The sequence below is a fragment of the Petaurus breviceps genome, unplaced genomic scaffold (assembly GCF_028583685.1).
Source record: "Petaurus breviceps papuanus isolate PSGF00001 unplaced genomic scaffold, PetGlider_PUasm1.0 174, whole genome shotgun sequence".
NCBI lineage: Eukaryota > Metazoa > Chordata > Mammalia > Diprotodontia > Petauridae > Petaurus > Petaurus breviceps.
Window position 1 is genome coordinate 2,857,103 of NW_027185761.1, and position 19,402 is coordinate 2,876,504.

At 36.7% G+C, this 19,402-nt stretch overlaps 1 protein-coding gene across 1 annotated transcript in view; it reads right to left on the bottom strand.

Annotated features, from left to right (window-relative positions):
- DDC (dopa decarboxylase) overlaps positions 1-19,402 on the bottom strand; it is a 121,014-nt gene that overhangs the window by 75,522 nt on the left and 26,090 nt on the right. Inside the window, exons 2-4 of the mRNA XM_069084513.1 lie at positions 10,359-10,590; positions 2,467-2,580; positions 961-1,080 (exon numbers count right to left, since the gene is read on the bottom strand). Of these exons, the coding sequence (XP_068940614.1) occupies positions 961-1,080; positions 2,467-2,580; positions 10,359-10,559 (435 nt within the window). The 5' untranslated portion in view covers positions 10,560-10,590. The remainder of the gene's footprint in view (positions 1-960; positions 1,081-2,466; positions 2,581-10,358; positions 10,591-19,402) is intronic.

The following is a 19,402-nucleotide window of genomic DNA, read 5'->3' on the forward strand; positions in this document are numbered from 1 at the left end:
ACCATCTTCATGCCTGACAATAAAGTCATAGAATCACAAAGGATCATAGAATTAAAGCTGGAAGGAATTCTAAAAATGGTCTCTTCTAACCCCCTTATTTTACATGAGGTACAGTCAATGGTTAAGAAGCATTTATTGGGTCTGCTATATGACAGGCACTTTCCTAAATACTATGGGGATACAAATAAGAAAAAGAAAGACAGTCCCTGCCCTCAAGGAGCTTATAATCTAATGGGGGAATATAATTCACAAAAGGGGGCAAAGGGTTCCACCAGAGAGCACCCAGTGAGGGGAAATGATATTTATGGAGTTGAAGCCAAGCACAGCAGCTGATAACAAATGAGGCTAGCTAAAAAAAAATATTTTTTTTAATTTAAAAAATATTCTGAGCCCTCTATAAAGGAAGACCTTGGGAGGCTTATGTTGGTTGCTTTATGATTATTTTATCATTTGATCCTCACAACAACTCTGGGAGGTAGGTGCTATTATTATCCTCATTTTACAGATGAGGACCTGCGCCAAACAGAAGTTAAGTGACTTGCCCAGGGTCACACAACTAGTAATTGTCTGAGGCTAGATTTGAACTCAGGTTTTCCTTACTACAGGCCTGGCACTCTATCCACTGTGCTACTTAGCTGCCCACAAAGTTTTTATTGCTATATATTCTTTTTATATTAATTGATTGCAAAAAGAGATCATTTAGTTGAATCCAGTGAAATGTTTCTCACTACTGAAGAAACAACACAAAAGTGTCTAAACTTATGGTGATCCAGTTGTGTCAACCTTGTTTAGAATATTTAGGTATTATGGTTATATGCCTTATTGTATTTTCTTATTTTCTGGAAGAAAAAAAGGGGCAATGTCCCAGAAAATTAATGTCTCTTTTCCACCTTTAAAAGTCAGAAGTTTAGAATAAAATCATGCAATCCAGACAATTATAACCTCCCACCTTCACCATACCTGAATCACTCCTCCCCCTTCTCCATCTTTTCCAGCTAAAAATGCTTCTGGCAGATTGATCATCTTCCCCAGCCAATCCAACATCACTGTCTCTAGCTCTGTGCAAGCAGGACTTGCAACCTATTATGGTAAGAGGGGAAAGCATTAACCAGTAAGCCATTTGTAAATTTGTAACGAACAGTGCTCAATAATTTATATGCCTATTTTTCTCATTGAAGTGTTGTTTAAATAAAAAAAGATTTTAAAAATCCATTTTCTATCTTTCTTTTCCAATTATTCTAATATTATCAATCCATATTCCGGTCTTGCAGATGAAACTATTTAACTGGGAAATAATCTGATGTCCTACCCTTCAGTTCCAAAGACTTCACATGGAAGGGGAAAGAAAAAATATACATGTGCAAGAGGGATGAGAGAGAAGCTGGTGTGATCAGTCACTTTGCTTGGTATCCAAGTTACCAGAAAGATTTTCCAAATGAAACTGCAAATCTCTCATAAGAAAAAGAACCACATATAAATAAACTTTCTTTTCCCATGAATCTTTCTTCCTACCAACAGCCAGAGTGCAAGAATGGAATCCTTTGCCTGGCATTCAAGGTCTTTCAAGGGCTAGCACTCCTTTTCCTTTCCAGTTTTATGACAAATTGCTTTCCTCACATACTCTATACTCAGACAAATTTAACTACACCCTGTTCCCTAAATGTACTCTGTATTTTCCTTCTTCCATACCTTTCTTTACCCTTTGACTAAAATGTCCTCCCTTTCTCTTTTGGTCCTGTTGAACCCAGCCTTTAAAGTCTGTATGAAATGTCGCTTCTTCATAAAGTCTTACTAGTAACAGTCATCCATGATGGATTGTACATAATGCTTTTTTCTGTACCTATCTACTGCACTCATCAAGCAATATTTTCCATTACAAAAGTAGTAGTAAAATAAGTAGCAAAATGCTCTCTGGAAAAAAACAAACTCCATACAGCTGTGTGCTGTGGAATCCAATTCACTCTTAGTTGGCTAGGTTCTTGAACCTCATTGAAAGAGGTTTATAGAAGTAGGAAAACAATTTGGTTCTAAGGCATGGATTCTTAACCCTTTTTCAATCATGTTGCCCTCTAGCAATCTGGTGAAACCTATGGATCCTCTCTCAGTGTAATGTTTTTAAATACTTAAGGTAAGATATATAATTCCATAAAGGAAACCAACTACATTGAGATAAAGGTGTCATGTTTGTCTCATCCAAGATCACAGGACCTCTCAAATCTATTCTCAGATAAGGGCTACATGGACCCCAGGTTAAGAACCCCTCTTCTATATGATTTTACAGCTCCATGACACAGAGCCTGAGCCCAGTGATATGGTGACATTCCAAGGTCTACTTAAGTAAGGTATAAATAAAATGTATCGCTTTTTAAAATGTACTGTTAGAGGAAAACAGCTGTCGCCTTCCCTCTTGGACTAAGAGCCACATCCAACATAGCGTAGACTCTTAGTACTCAAGACTATACTTACCCAGGAAAAGCCAATACAGCCTATGGCACCTGACAGCATGTCAGCTAGCATTGCTGGATATGAACTGGCTGTGGGAAAATAAGCAAAGAAGTAGGGACTGTGCCAATGAGTTACCTGCAGGGGAAGAAAAGAGCAATTTAAATTGTAATTAGTCCAAGAAAGCAAATTAAAACCATATTTTTATTTCCTTGGGTCAGCTTAGTTGTGATGACTTAACTTCTTTCAACCTCAGTTACCTCATGTGTAAAATGGGAATAGTAAGTAGCACTTTCCTCAGAATTGTTGTGAAGATACAGTGAGATAATATGTGTAACATTAGGAGGCACAGGAGATAGAGTGCTGGGCATGGGCTCTGGAACATTCATCTTCCTGAGTTCAAATCTGGCTTTAGACATGTACTAGCTCTGTGACCCTAGGCAAGTCACTTAACCCTGTTTGCCTCAGTGCCTCATCTGTAAAATGAACTGGAGAAGGAAATGGTAAATCACTTCAGTATATTTGCCAAGAAAACCCAAAATGCGGTCATAAAGATTGGACATGACTAAGAAATTCTGAACAATAACAAGTTATTGTTATTATGTCTTTTCCATGACCACTTCTAAGCACCATGGTTTGGGATCTTAGCACTTCTTTCCCAGACCACTGTAAAAAGCCTCCTAACTTGTTTCTTTATCTATAGTTTATTCTCTCCAACAAATCAATTAAATAATTCAAAATGAACCTTTATTAGGATTCTACAGTGTGGCAGGTACTGCTAAACATGGGTGGGGGGGGAGTACAAATACAAAGTGAGATAGTCAGTTGGTTTTCTTCCAGAAATAAATAAGTTTTAGAGATAAATTTTCATTTTTAGAGATAAATAATACAGGTCACATATGAGATAAAAAGACAGTGATCTCAGGGCAAAGGGAAATTAGCAACTGAAGTGGATAAGGAAAGAGATCCTGAATGAGGTAGCATTTGAGTTGGGTCCTAATCCTTTCCCCTAAAACCTGTTTTGTTAAGAGGTTCTACTACATAAGGAAAATAAATGCTTCATGAGATAATTCCTTATGAATTTGACTTGAATTTTATAAGCAAAACTTCCAAATATTAAATGACCTCCAACCAGTCTTGCACAGTGCCAGAAAATTAATCTTCCCAAGCTCTAATTACTGTGCTCAAAACTCTTCAATGGTTCCCCATTGCCTGCCTAATAGTCCACACTCTTTAGCCTGGCATTTAGAGCTGAGCATCACAGAAAGACCTTGCTTTCCAGTCTTATCTTAAAATATATTCTCTGTATTCTAGTTAAATGGATCTATTCATTTTCCCTTTTGGCCACATTCCCTCTGTGATGTCTTCCCTGGGCATACTAGCTCGAAGTAATCTTTCTCTTCAACTTAGCAATTAGTGTCTTTAGCACAAATCATGTGGAGTAAAGGAAGTTTGAATACCAAGGATGCAGTCTGGCATAGTGGACTTATAGTCAGGAACACCTGGATTCAAATCCTGCCTCAGATATTTACAAACGGTGAGACAGTGGACGTATTACTTTTTGTTGTTGTTGTTCTCTGTTTCTAATCTGGAAAATGAGAAAGTTGAACTAAGTATCTTGTCTAAGGTTGCTTCCAACTCTAAATCTATATTCCTACAAGGTTTGAACTGTATCTGTTAGCCAACATCAACCACTGAAGATTTTTTAAAATGATGGAGTGTCATGATCAATCAGGTTATAATTTATAGAATGGACTGAAGTGGGGGAGGGGGTGGTAGAGAGAGGCAAATATTGCATAAAATAGTTGAAAGTGACTATGGCAGGTTGAAGACCCAGGTATGGGTGTTGCTTCTTTTAGACACTCATAGGACATACAAAGGTCTAGGTCCATAAGACCTGAGATTGAATTCTTTGAAAATCATCTAGTCCAATTCCCTCACTTTATAGTTGAGAAAACTGAGTCCCAGACAGTTTAAATGACTTGCCCAATGTCATATAGGTAGTCAACTTGAAAGGCCAAATTTGAACTCAAGTCCTCTTACCAAATCTGATACTCTTTATTGTTGCATTTAAGAGATAGTGAGTAATAAAGGATGGCTAAAGTAAAGAAGACATGGTGGGGAGCTATGTATAACAAGTCTGAAAAGGTAGAGTGTGTCAGATTATGAAGAACCTTGAATTTTAGACTTAGGAAAGGATTTAGACTTTTTTCATTAGGTTATAGAGAGGCATTGGAGAGTTTTGAGCAGGAGACTATTTGGATAAGAGTTGTATATGGGCAAGACTAATTGGACAGTGATGTGCAAAATATTTTGGAGGAAGGGGGAGGGTTTCACCCCTACCCCCTCCCAAAACTATGAGAACAGAAGACCAGAAGGAATTGCAGAAAATAAACTGCAATTTTGAAAATTACATGTTGAATTTTTAATATTCTCTAAAAAAAAACCAAGCTGTATTAAATGCAAATTTGCAGTTTCATGTATATTCCTCTTCTCTTCTATACAATGTATATGGAAATGTTCCTTTGGTTAATTTGCTGAGGTCAGAGAGAACAAAAGGAGAAGGGAGGTATCAGTAGATAGAGTGCTGGGCTTGTAATCAGGAAGACATTAGTTCAGATCCCACCTCTGAAAGCTCTGTGACCCTAGGCAAGTCACCTAACCTCTTCAGGCCTCAGGTAAGTCCCTAGGTTTTATCATATGCAGGTTGCATTCTGCTATCCTGAGGTCACTATGCTGACAAAATCACAGATCCTTCACTTTTCACACACACACATAACTGTAAAGCCAAGAAAACACTAATAACATAGCCTCGGTGGGTATGAGCTTTGGGTTGTTTTTATACTAGTAGAAATATGTTACGCTCTTGTCTAATCTGTCAATTTGTATTTATAGTTTATTTGCTATTTACAAGGCACTGTGTGGAATAAGAAGATAAATAAGACACAGTCCCTGCCTTCACGTATCTTAAATCTAAGTGAAGAAACAAGAGATATACTCAAAAAAGAAAGGCAGCACAAAGCAGTAAATGTTAGAAACGTATATAAAGCTGGAGGAGACATTAGAGCTTATGTATTATAGACCCTTCATTGAGGGGAATTGTGAAAATTGAGAACCAGAGATTTAAGTAAATTGCCAAAAGTCACACAGGTAAGAAATGGAAAAGTTGCAATTCAAACCCCAAAGTGTGTCTATATCATGTAGTCTAATACCACTGGAGATGCAAACTCATCTGATGAAATTGATTGGTGACAGTTAAAACTGAGTTGTCCTATAAGGGAAATGGTCAGACATTTTAAAGTTGTCAGTCAGCATGTATTTATTAAGTATTTACTATGGGTCAGGAATTTTAATGATGCTGGGGATACAAAGAGAAGGAAAATATTTCTTACTTCCAAAGAACTTATTTTCTAATGGGAGAGACATGATGTAGATAATTAGATACATTTAAGATAATATATGCAAAGAAATTGAAAGGTAATATCAGAGAAGAAGACTCTAGCAGCTGGGGAGACTGAAGAAGGCTTCTTGCAGAACGTGATATTTGAGCTGACTCATAAAGGAAACTAGGGAAACTAAGGATTGGAAGTTAGGAGGGAGTTCATCCAGGCATGGAGGACAAACAAGGGCAAAGGACAAAGGTGACAAATAAAGTGTCACGTCTGAGAAATTACAAATAGCCTAGTTTCACTGTATTGTTGATCATTATGTAGATGGGAGCAAAGTATTACGTAACTGGAAGGGACCAAGTTATGAAAGACTTTAAATTTCAAGCTAGATTTCATGTAACTAATAGGGAGCCTCTAGAATTTATTGAATAGGAGGGTGATATGGTCACACTTGCACTTCAGACAAACACTTTGGCAACTGAATGGAGGATCATTTGGAGTGGGGAGTGACTTGAGGCTTACATCAGGGATGAGAAAGGGAATCAGCACTTGGACAGAGCAATAGGGTGTAAGCCTGGAAGTTAAGGAACTAGCCATTTTACTGGCTTTCAATGAATGCATCATCCACAGTGACTTAAGTGTGGTAGTATTCATAGAGGAGCCAAATACACCAAAAATATCGGATTTGTTGAAAGTTCAAAGTCTGTTTCAACTGACCAAACAGACAAGACCTTATATCCAACTATATAAAAAGAAAAAGGCTTTGTCTTGCTCATTCCTTTTCCTACCTGATATTTAACCACATACTTTCCCTCAAATAGGTTTTGTGGCTAAGAAGCTTAGTCTATGTACATAAGCTCTTCGAGAAAACACTCAACATGCTCATCCAAAAGCAAAAATGTCAAATGGAAATCTATTTAAAAAAAAAAAAAAGAAACTTGAAGGGTTCTCCCCAGCCCCAAAGCAGACTGATGTGATTTGATCTTTGCTGCAATAAAAAAAAAAAAACACTGGCCTGAGAATTTGAATATTTGGGTTCTAGTACCAGCCTTTTCACTAAAGACCTGTGTGATGATGCACTACCCAAATTCCATAATGGCTCAGTGTTATGTCAGCAATAGTCACTAATTAAATCTTTCAAAATCTTAGGGCTTTAATTTCTTCATCTGTAAAATGAGGGATTGATTTGAATCTGATATTTATTGGATATAAAATGCCAGACAAGTTGTCTAATTTCCCTGAGGTTTATTTTTTGTCATCTACAAAATGCAAATAATAATAATTTTACTAATCATCTTACAGGGTTTTTGTGAGAAAACCAATTTGTGTAAAGTGCTCATTTAATTCATGTTTGTTAAGTTTGGGATTTAAAATGGGAAAAAGTACTTTGTAAAGTGCTATGTACATATGACTTGTTCTTAAATGGCATTTAGAAGGAAGACTTGTCTGAGTTGAATCTAATATATGTAGAATAAAGTTACCAACAACTCTTATCTACTCGTGGTTCCCAAACAGCCAGATATTATGTTAAATTTAGTGAAAAATAAATCAATAAATCCAGTTATTTAAAGTCAGAAATATTGAATATAAGTTCCTTCAGGGCAGGGTTGGCATCCCTCTTATTTTATGTCCCCAGTGCCTGGTAGTTGACCAAATAACTAATGGATTTCTCAGCCAGTTTTGTTGTCTTATAGAAATAGCCAGAATCATGAATGAATTTATCACTTGCTAGTTGGCCATCATGAAAACCAATGTCCACAAACAGATTGGATTGTTTGGTGTGGTTTGACTGATAAAGTCACATTCACAAAAGATTCACTCTTGGAGCAGCTAGGTGGCACAGTGAATAGAGCACTAGCCCTGGAGTCAGGAGGATCTGAGTTCAAATCCAGCCTCAGACACTTAGTACAAAAACTAGCCATGTGACCTTGGGCAAGTCACTTAACCCCAACTGCCCTCCAAAAAAACCCCAAACAAACAAGCAAAAGATTCACTCTCTCTGGAAAGGACCTATAAAGTAGTCTAGTACAACCTCCTCATTTCATAAATAAGGCAACTGAGCCCCAGATTGGTAAAATGACTTGCTCCAAGTCACATAGCTAGCTTGCAATAGAGACAAGACTAGAACTCAGGTCTTCTTCTGGCTCTTGGTCCACTAAACCTTTCATTACAAAAATCACAGAGCACAAAATTTCACCAAAAAATCACAAAATCACCCCCAAAAAATCACAAAAAGTGGCAATCCAGTTCAATCTATGCCCAATATGAATGCCTACTATAAAGAAATCACAGAATTTCAAAGAATTATATAACCTTCAAATTAGTCTTATATAAAGGGACACAAACTAAGTTAATTAACTTAGATTCTTCAAATTGACAGACAAAAATTACTTCATGTACAATTCTAGATTTAAATAATATATTGGTATGGAAGTGAAGTTGCTAAAAGTTGTCTTCAGAAAATGGAAGTCTGTTCCTTCCTAGATCCAATGTTCTCACGCTGCAAATTTTTTCCCTCATTTTCTTCTTGCATCTCCTCCATAAACAGACAACTTCTGTAATGAATAAATGACTGATTTCTTTAAAAAAATATTCATCCATCCTGAAGAAATTTAGTTGTAGGGAGAAGTGGACCCTTTGCTTCTTAATCCCAAGTGGAATCAGATATGGAATTGGTTCCTTTTATTTCTGATTTCTCGTAACCACAGAGGTGAAAATAGCTTTCCTTGTATTTAGCCAATTAACTTTCCCTAGAATCAGCATTCCCAAAGATCATAGACTACAGAGCTGGAAGGAACCTTGGAGATTATTTATTATTATTATTTATTCAATTTATTTTATTTTATTTTTTGGTTTTTGGAGGGCAGTGGGGTTAAGTGACTTGCCCAAGGTCACACAGCTACTGTGTGTGTGTGTGTTAAGTGACTGAGGCCAGATTTGAACTCAGGTCCTCCCAAGTTCAGGGCCAGTGCTCTATTCATTGAGACACCTAGCCACCCCCTATTTATTCAATTTATTGTTATTCAATAATTTACTTCAATATTGTTATTCAAATAATTTATTTCAATAATTTAAAGTATTCAATTCCTTGTTTTATAAATGAAGAAGCTGAACTCAGAGATTTAAGGGTCTTTCCAAAGGTCACATATTTTACTGACAATTATTTTCTTCTCTTCTTTCTACTTTTTCATCTGTAAAATAAGTTGGTACACATGCGACATATATATATATATATATGACATGTATATATATATATATACACACACACACACACACACTACACATATAAATGCTTGCTGACTGACGTACTATGAGGCAGAAGCAGTGTTGCATGGTATATTGAAGAGAAGATTAACCTTGGAGTTAGGAAGATTTGATTAAGGTCTTGTCTCTGCTACACATTGGCTATCTCACCATAAGCAAGTCATATTACCTCTCACTCTCCCTAGGCAACTCTCTAAGATTATAAAATGTAGAGGAATTGTTGATTCAATTCAATTCTCTAAACACTGGTTAAGCATCTAATATACACCTAACACTATGCTGGCAGCATTAAGGCCCTTAAATCTCTGAGTTCAGCTTCTTCATTTGTAAAATGAGGACTTGAATAACAATGAGACAAATAGCAGATAAGAGACAAAAATACCTGACTTTAGGGAACTTAGGTTCTATGGTAAGAAAGACAACATATAGACAAGTTAGTACAAGATATATGAAAATAATTTGGAGTGTGTTTGCATGCATGCATGTGTGTGTGTGTATGAGATCACAAAAAACTTTGGGGGTCAGGAAAGGCTTCTTATAGAAGATATCACTTGAACCGAACCTTGAAGGAAGGTTTAGATTCTAAGAAATGGAGGGAGAACATTCCAGTAGAATAGACGATATATACAAAGACACAGGTAAAGAGATTTAACCTTCACAATATCTTTTTTCTCTGTCCCCCTCTCTCTTCTCACAGGACAACCATCCTATTTCAGGTCTTCATCACCATGATATATATATATATATATATATATATATATATATGTCTGTGTATGTGTGCACATATGTATAGTGTGAGACATTCAGTATTCCTTGAACCCAAGTCTCAAGCATCCCAAGGACTTCCGTTGGAATAATCCAGCTAAATGTAGGAAATTCCAATGCTTTGTGCACTTTTTTTTTTCTGGTTGGGGGAACAGATCTATGATTTCATTGGCATAGAGAATGTCTAATCAGGAAATTCTATCAATGCAGTGAGATAACTCTTCTGCAAGTTAATCTTAAAAAGTTGCCTGGTGCACTGAGCCATTAGAGGACTTAATCAAAGTCACATAGCCAGTATGTGTGAGAGAGAGGGCTTGAACCCAGACTGACTAATTTACCATCCCTCTCTCCACTATGCCAAAACTGCCTCTCCACCTAGCATCTAGTACCTGAAAAGTGTTAATTCAATTAAAAAAAAAAAACAAGCACAGTGCTGACATACTTCAGGATACATGTTTTGTTGATTTTTTTTTAAGTTTTCCAGAATGTAAGCATTACCCCTGGCATGATTATCTTCTCAACATCCTTAATGATGTCTTCAAAGGTCTCTGGTTCCTGGGGGGCACAGTCAGGAATCAGGGGTCTCAGATAGCCTGGCTCCACATCTGGATAAACCTGACGTTTATGAATTCCTTCCATGTAATCTGCCACATAATCCACCATTTCTTTCCCTCTCTTTCGGAATTCAGCAGCATTCATGGTGAATATAGTTCCAATGTCGGTGCCAACCCTAAGCAGAAAGAAGAAAAAAAAAAACCTACTTAAGTGTGCAGCACATTTGTATGGCACTTTGGGGTCTAACAAAGCACTTTCTTTACCATCCTGTAAAGTGAGCAGTACAAATATTATTACACTAATTTTATAGAGAAAGAGACTGGAGCTCAGAGAGGTACACACAATCTAGAAGTTCTGGAGTCAGAATTCCAACCCAGATCCGAGCCCAAGCCCCATCACTCTTCCTTCTGAACTGTGCTGGCCTTCTCTACAAATTTAAAAAATAGCATTACATTTTTGAAAGTGGAAAAATCTCAAAACAATTTGCTCATAGGGGGCAAACTTGGGCTTCTGGCCCCCTGGGGCCACATGGGACTCTGAGCTGAGAATGCTTCCCTTATTTCTCACCATGAAGACCAAGAGTGAATCGAAGATAACATCCATCTCACACCAAGATAATCATGCTACTTGTAGGTTTGTTTCCTGGTTTGGAATTCTCCTGATCAGAATGATTTTTGGAACAAGGTTTCTGGAGTTTAAAAAAGAAATTAAAATGGCCACACTAAGTATATTTGTTGATACATTTTAATTCCTTTTCCTCCCCTTAAATTTTTTTTTTGGTCTTTTCAGACGTCAAACTAAGGAATAAGGAGCTAACCCAGACCTGCACAACTTGGCAGTGCCAAAATTAAAATACGCTAAAGTTCTTCCAGCTGCAGATAGGTTAGCCTAGAGACAGATTGATGATGGTGGGTTGCCACAGGTCACATGACAAACAGGAGAGTGCACAGTGGCAACCCTACATTTTTCACTGGCAGCTGGAAATCCTTTGATGGGCTACAGGTGGGCCATCGGCCCTATGTTGTGCAGGCCTGAACTAACCTGAGTTATCCTATTAACTTGCTATGCAAACTGGAGCAAATTACTTCATTTGAGGTGGGCTCGGCTTCTTCCATCTTTTAAATGGACATGAGGCTGTTTCTTCAGTTTATTTCATTTGGGACCACTCATCATGAATTATAGGTGATACCATGAAAATAACGTGACTAATTTCAATAATTCAATTATCATTTATCCAGAATCATCTACTTATTTATTGTCTACTTAATATGGTTTATCATTGCATTGATCAGAATTCTAATGTTTTCTTAAAGATATTTTCCTTTATAAAGTGTTGTTATTGTATTAATTATTCTCCTAGTGCTACTTTACCTCAATCTGCATCATTTCATAGAGATCTTTCCAGTTTCCTCTGAAACTGTACATTGCATAATTTCTTATAGAACAATAATATTATCTATTATTAATTTTTATTATAATCATATATAATTTTATATAAAATATATAAATATATTTATATAAAATATATAAGTATATTTTATATAAATATATTTATATAAAATATATAAATATATTTTATATAAAATATATAAAAATATATTTATATAAAATATAAATATACATTTTATATAAAATTATTGATAATATTATATTGATATAGCAAAAAAAATTAGCCATTCCCCAATGGGAGGATATTCTCTTAGTTTTAGGTTGGGGTTATCTTGAAAAGAATTGATAGAAATATTTTTAAATTTTATTTTAGAAATATTTTTGTATATATAATTTTCTTTTTTTTTAGAGGCATAGGCCTGGTGGCCTGGTAGTGGCATATCTGGGTCAAAAGTCTCCATGTTTAATAAAGTATTTATAGAATAAATAAATTTGTAAAATGAAATATTTGTAAAGTGTTTAGGACAATGCCTGGCAAATGGAAGGAGCTATATAAATGCTTATTCCCTTTCCCACCATGTCAGGTACTGTCTTAGGTACTACAGATGAAGACAAAAAATAAAGTAGTCTCAGACTTCAAGAAACTTATATTCTACTGAGGGATATAGTATATACACAAATAAGCAAAAACAAAATGAATAAAAGGCAATAGGAAGTCATTTCTAGAGGGAGAAAGCACTAACAATGCCCTACTAATATAAAATACTACTTACATAAGCCAGCTGTCACTACCAATTTGCTCCAGAGAAGAAACACTACCAATCAAGGTATAAGAAGAGAGCTTATTTTTCTTTTTAAATTATCTTCTTTTCTGCATATCATACCCCACTAAACCTTTATAAGGCTTGAAGTGCAAACACAGAGCAGGTCTTGTATTCATTATGTAGTTGTTTGATGCTTTGAGCCCCCAAGCTGGGCAAATATTGGCTAACAGATGTAAACCAAGATAAGCACTATTGGTTACACTGCCCGAGCCCTTTAAGGAGTGATTGCTTTACATAATTTGATCAGGACTGTTAGAAATGGAAGTGTAATTCTGTTGTTTAAATAAATGCTATTTAGGTTATTGGAGTGAGTGTTTTATATGCACTGTCTTTCTAGCTGTGTCTATCTAGGATTACCAGTGAGACTGGGGGTTCCTCTAACCATTTTTTGGTGTTATGGACCCCTTGGGCAAAGTCTACTAAGGTCTATAGACCTCATCTCTGAATAATACATTTTAAATGCATAAAATAAAAGCTATAAGATTCATAGAAAATCAATTATATTGTAAATGACAATGTAATTTTTCCCACCCAAGTTCACAGATCCCCTGAAATCTATCCATGGAGCCCTTGAAGATCTGTGAACCCCAAGTTAAGAAGCCCTGAGTTGAACTACATGTAACAAACAGTTCTTAAATTTCATCCAACTCCATTTTATTTAAAAATTTCAAAAACATCTCTTCAACACTTCTAATTCCACCATGGAAGTTTCTAGACTTGTAACAGAGTCACCTGACTCTGGCACCTACTAGCTGAATGACTGGCAAAGTTATTTAACTTCTTTGAGCCTTTTTTTTTTCAGAGAAACCGTGAAAGATCTGTGTGAACTGATTCAGAGTGAAGTGATCAAAACTAGAACAATTTATTCTTTAATAGCATTTTGTTTACTTTTCTTTGTTTTTTTTCCTTCCTTCCTTTTTTTTTATTAATCAGTCCTACCCACTATCCCTTCCCATGAGCAGTTTTTTAAATGAAAAATAAAGTCCTCAATATATAGCTGCAAAGTCTGGTCAAAAAAAATCTCTTATTTGCTATGTCTAAAAATGTATAACTCTTTACATTTTAATTTCATTACCTCCTTATCAGGAGGTATTTCATCTTTTTTTTTTAGGCTCATGATTTATCATTGAATTGAGCAAAAAGAGTTCTAAATTTTTTAAACTTATTTTCTTCCAAAATCTTGTAATTATTATATGTCATTGTCCTAATTCCTCTCAGCTTATTCTCTTCCTCCCTTTCCCCCAACCTAGGGTCACAAAAGTAGTAAGTGTCAGAGGTGGGATCTGAGACTAGGTCCTTGGCCTCCAGAACCAGTGTGAAATCTTTCTCTAATGGCAAGCTGTGACCTCTGAGAATGAGAGGAACAAAAGCCATATTGCAAAAGGGTGCAGAAAGATTGGACAGTGAAGAAAAGGATGTTTTGATTATAGATAAGTAGCCAATGTTTTCTAGAAGTTTGACAGGTGAATAGGAGAAGAGAGAAATCTAGCCATGCTTATAAGCAAATATAAAGGAGCCAGGGGTTAGAGACATGAGAGGAAGTCACCAAGGGAAGGTGTAAAAGAAGATCACGGTATTTCGTGTCAGTGACCTAGATACATATCCTAGCCCCCTTGCTTTTGACCTGAGTGACCACTGACAAATTGCTGCATCTTTGTGGGCTTCAGTTGACTACCCACATTTTAGAGTTTACAGTTTACTGATGACATTTGTAAAATAATGGCGTTAGCTCTATAGTGGGGGTTCTGAGGTCTGTGAATTAAAAAAAAATATTTTTATATAATTGACTTCTTTTGTAGTCCTTTGTATTTTGTTTTATATACTTAAGAACATTATTGTGACAAGGAACCCAAAGTCACTAGATGGCCTAAGGGATCTATGACAGGCATGAACAGTTAAGAACTCCTTCTCTGAAACATCACTCCGACTCCAGATCCCCATGAGCCATGGTTGATTGAGCAAGGTCCTGGGAAAGAAGAGGGTGAATATGATGGGATCAAGGCAGGGATGTGCTGCAGCTGACTCATAAGAGATAATTGTCAAATTTTTAGTGTATTTTTACCTTGGAAATCAGCAAACTACAAAGTGGAATTTGATTTATTGTTTTGTTGATTGTCTAGACTTGAGAAAGTGATGCAAAAAATGTTAATTATGCAGATTAAACTTAGAAGTGTGTCTTGCATACATTCCCCCTTTCCCCCCCCCCCCGAAAGTCAATTGTTTAATATTTTACCAACACACTTCTGGGTCAAGGGCATAGGTGAAAGGATCCGTTTTAGCAAGGAGTAGGGATAGCTCTCTATGGGTGACCAGGGAAAAGAAAAAAACAAATGATGATGCTGAGTTGTTGGGAATGGGAGAAAAGGAGTTAAGAGAACTCAAAGGAGATGGTTTCAATCTGTTAGTGAAGGCATAGACTAGATTATTTCCTTCAGGGATAGGCCTAGGATACACTTTGGGCCTTAAGGAAAGGGGAAAATGTTTTTAAAAATCACCATGGAGGATGAGATAGGGATTCAATATAGAAAGTAACTGACCCATTGCCTAGAAAGTCAGAATGAAATGTGGCTTAGTGGACAGAGTGCTGGGTTTGGAGCCAGAAGAACATAATTTCAATTTTTTTCTCTGATTCTTACTATATGTTTGTTTTCTGAGCAAGTAGCTTTACTCCTCTGAGCCTCAGTTTCCCCATCTGTAAAATGAGGGAATTTGAACAAGGTAGTCTCTGAGATCCTCCCAGCTCTAAATCAGGACTGGAGGGACCGTAAATGTTTCAACATTAGAAACCTCATCTGAAATGTAGAAATATCACACAGTGCTACCCAGTGTGGCCACAACAGCAACAACCCCCAAGTTACTCAAGTGATCATACAACATAGAACACCCTCACTGCTTAGCCATGTTCTGACATGAAAATAACAGCTCTTGGTGCTCTCCTTAGAATAACTCTGGGAAGTGCTTTGTGCAAAGTACAAGGCTATATAACTGAGGCACAGAATAGTTGTGACTCTTTTTTCTAAGTCACATAATTGGTGAATAGCAGAATTGATATTTGGATTCAAGTTGGAACTTGAATTCAAGTCTTCCGACTCCAGATCTAGTATTCATTTCTCCCTGCATCAGACTGCTTCTCACAGGTACCATATCTAGCTAGAACACCTGTCTTGTTGAAGTCTCAGCAGACCAGACCTTTAGGGACTCTTCGAAATCTGAACTTGCTCCTCTACTTCAGTTAACTAGAGCCTGAAAAGTAATGAGAGGTATGGCTCCACTTTCTCTCAGAAGAAAAAAAGGCCACATGAGCACCCTCATCATAAAAAATATGAAATTGAAATTTCCAGGTAGGATTCAAAGGGCATAAATTTTAAATCTGCAAAAATAATTTATGATATTATTTCAGACCCCCAAGAGAAAAACACACAGGAAATATCTCTGAGGCAGCATGTTATAGTGGATAAATTGTTGGGCCTAGATCTGAGTTCAAGTCACACCCCTAGAACTCACTAGCTGAACAGATTATTCAATTGATACAATTGTAAAATAAGGAGGTTGAACTAGATGGTCTCTAAGGCCCCTTCACAGCTTTAAATATATAATCCTATTATTTTAATTTTCCCCCAAAATGAACATTTTGTGATTAAAAATAGTCCCATTTAATATTCCACAATATCCCGGAGTTGGAACAGAGTTATTAAACAAAAAGATAGAGGTGGGTTAAGAGAGTTTGTCCTGTTCTGATTTGACTGAGAAAATTGTTTTTATAGAATTTTCTCAGCATTTCCTACTCTTTAGTCAAGAAAAAGAATGTATTCAAACCAAATGCTATATTTATAACAACCAAACTTTGGAGAAGAGATGAGAAAATGCATCTCCTGTCTTTTTTTTTTTTTTTTCATAGGTGGGAGACTATGGCTGTGGAACATTGCATATATAACCAGACTTTGTCTGCTGAACAGCTTTTCTTTCTCTTCCTTTTTCTTCTTTGTTACAAGAATGCCTTTCTGGGTAAAAAAGGGGGAAGAATATATTTAGAAACCAAGGTGATATAAAATATGAAATCAATAACAAAGTAAAACAAAGAGAAAATGTATCCATTCAAGTTTGCTTTTAATGATAATTTTTTTTCTAAAGGATGCAACCAAGGTTTTTTAAAATACATATCAGCAAATTTTATTATGACTTCACATTCATCATTGACACCATATTCATGAAGGAGCATTGGACTGGTGACTGGGGGAAGATCAGGACACCTGGATTCTCCTCTTGGCTCTGCTCCTAACTCATTCTCTGACTTAGGCCAAGTCACTTTAACTTCTCCAAACCTTGCTTACTTGGAAAATGGAGGCCAGACAATATCTAAGGTTTCTGTGAATGCTATCATTCTCTAGTTAAGGATTTCACTTTTATTTTATATTTGTCTTGTTTCAGGAGTAATTTCCCTCTGGTTTCCTCTTTCCCCAAAACTCTTGAATTAAAATACTTGTAGAGTTTGGCATAGTCTACCCCCATCTCCTTCTATAGATTCAAGAATGTCTATAGTAAATTCTAGTTATGTACTCATTTTGAGGAGTTGAGATATTCTGAATATATCAGAGGGTCAGCATAGGGTAGTGTATAGAAAGATGCTTCAAAGTCAAGAAGACATATTTTGAAGATATATAAGTAATGCATGCTGACTAGGTAACCCTAGATGGGTCACTGAACCTTTCAGGGTCCCAGGCAACTCATTTATACTATAGGTTTCAGAGCAGGCGTCAATCTGTATTGGTAGAGGGAGTTTTCTCATCTGGAATTCCCTATAGTAATTAAATCATAAGTGTGGTCCCAAAACAAAAAGGATGTGTCATAGACTCCTTTATCATTTACTAATCCATGGCACCTGCTGTTGTTCATTTAATTTATAGATTTTGCTACACAGTTTTGAGCCTCATTTTTTTTTTCTTGAACGGGTTTAATAGTAAATATTGACTCCTAAGCCATTTGTGAACTTATTATTCTATAGTTTGCTGCCATCACTTCCATTGAACAGCCCCTGCCCAGATGCCTGGTAACCAGGGTTGCTAGGTAACCTATATTTTATTTCCACATTTTGAAAATAAGGAACTCTTATCAGGCTCTCTACAAGACTTGTATGCAAATGTTTCACTTCAGTGCCATACAGTATTCTCCAACATATTCAATTAATACAGTCAACACAGTTACCTTCACTGCCAGCACTGGGCAAAATAGCCATCCATGGCTTCCCGAAAGGGGCAGAAGAAGAGGAATGTCAAATCACAATTCTTGCTCTTCACTTTCATGCAACCCTATTCTTAGGTATTGGGAAGGAGGTATTAGCTGGCATTTAAATGGCACCTTAAGGATTGCAAAGGGCTTTTCTTCTATCATCCCATAACAACCCTGTGAGGTAGGTGCTATCATTATCCCCATTTTACAAATGAGGAAACTGAGGCAGAGGGAGGTTAAGTGATTTTACCAGGTCTGAGTTGGGTATCACAGCACCCCAATATGCTACAGAGTATTTCAACCAGTAAGTCAATCAGTAAGGTTTATTGGTTGCTTATTTGAACATAAGGCTAGGTGCTGGATAAATCTAACAGCCTTACCCCAAGATTTGTCCCAGACAAGGTGAATGAGCCCTGAGGTAGTTGGGAGCATCTCCTTCCCCTGTTTTCCTCTGTCCTGAAACCTCATCCCATTTGGCTTGTAGAATTTTTCCACATCTCTATAGATTCATATCAATGTAGACTGTCAGTTCAGACCCTGCCTAAAGGCAAATATTAGCTACTACCATTTGGTCACCAGGGTCAGCTAGTATTGTGCACTACCCACAGAAAGGGAAAGTCAGGAAAAATTTTGCTTCTGGCTCCTTTGACCCTCTCTCTGGCCTGCCTTCATTTAACCAGGAATTCTGCCCTGTCCCCTGAGGCTTGATCCCACAATCTTGCCAACCATGGGGAACCTCAAAGTAAAAGGCAGCATGATGTAATAAGAAGAGCATTGGGTTTAAAGTCAGAAGATCTAAAGTGGGATTGTGACTCTGCGTCATTACAACCTGCATAATATTGAATAAATCAACCTCCCTATGTATCTGTTTCCTCAACTATAAAATTAGGAGGTTAAAGGAGATATCTGAAGTCCCTCCAGCTCTAAACCCTATGACCTGAAGCAGAGCAAGAACAATTATAGCTTCCCAAGGGATGCTCTTGGATTTCCTTGTTGCTTTCCCTGTAACTCTGAATTTTCCTGTTCATTTGTTTTTGTTCTGTTTTGCTTGCCTATGCATGCTATATGTTTCTCTAGGGCATAGTTTTCAGTATATGCCTAGAACCATGGATACTAGAATATGGCTTCCCCTATCACTGTAATTTTTTTTGAATAGTAGCCTAAAATGAATTGAGGTGTAGGGGAGAATACATGAGGAGAGTATTGAAAAGATTATCACGTGAAAGAGGGGTTATACATGGGTCCCAGCAGGAATTATTTTGAGCAATGGGTACAAGTTTCAGAGAGGCAGATTTTGGCTAGACTTGGGGAAGAGCTTCCTAACAATGTAAGATATTCAAAAGCTAAATGGGCTGCCTTGGGTGACAGTGGATTCCTCTTCACTTGAGATCTCCAAGAGAAGATTGTTACCACTTAAGGATGTTGTAAAGAACTTGTGTGTGTGTGCACATATATATATATATATATATATATACACTCATATATATAAACACACATAAATATATATATATACACTCATATATATAAACACACATAAATATATATACA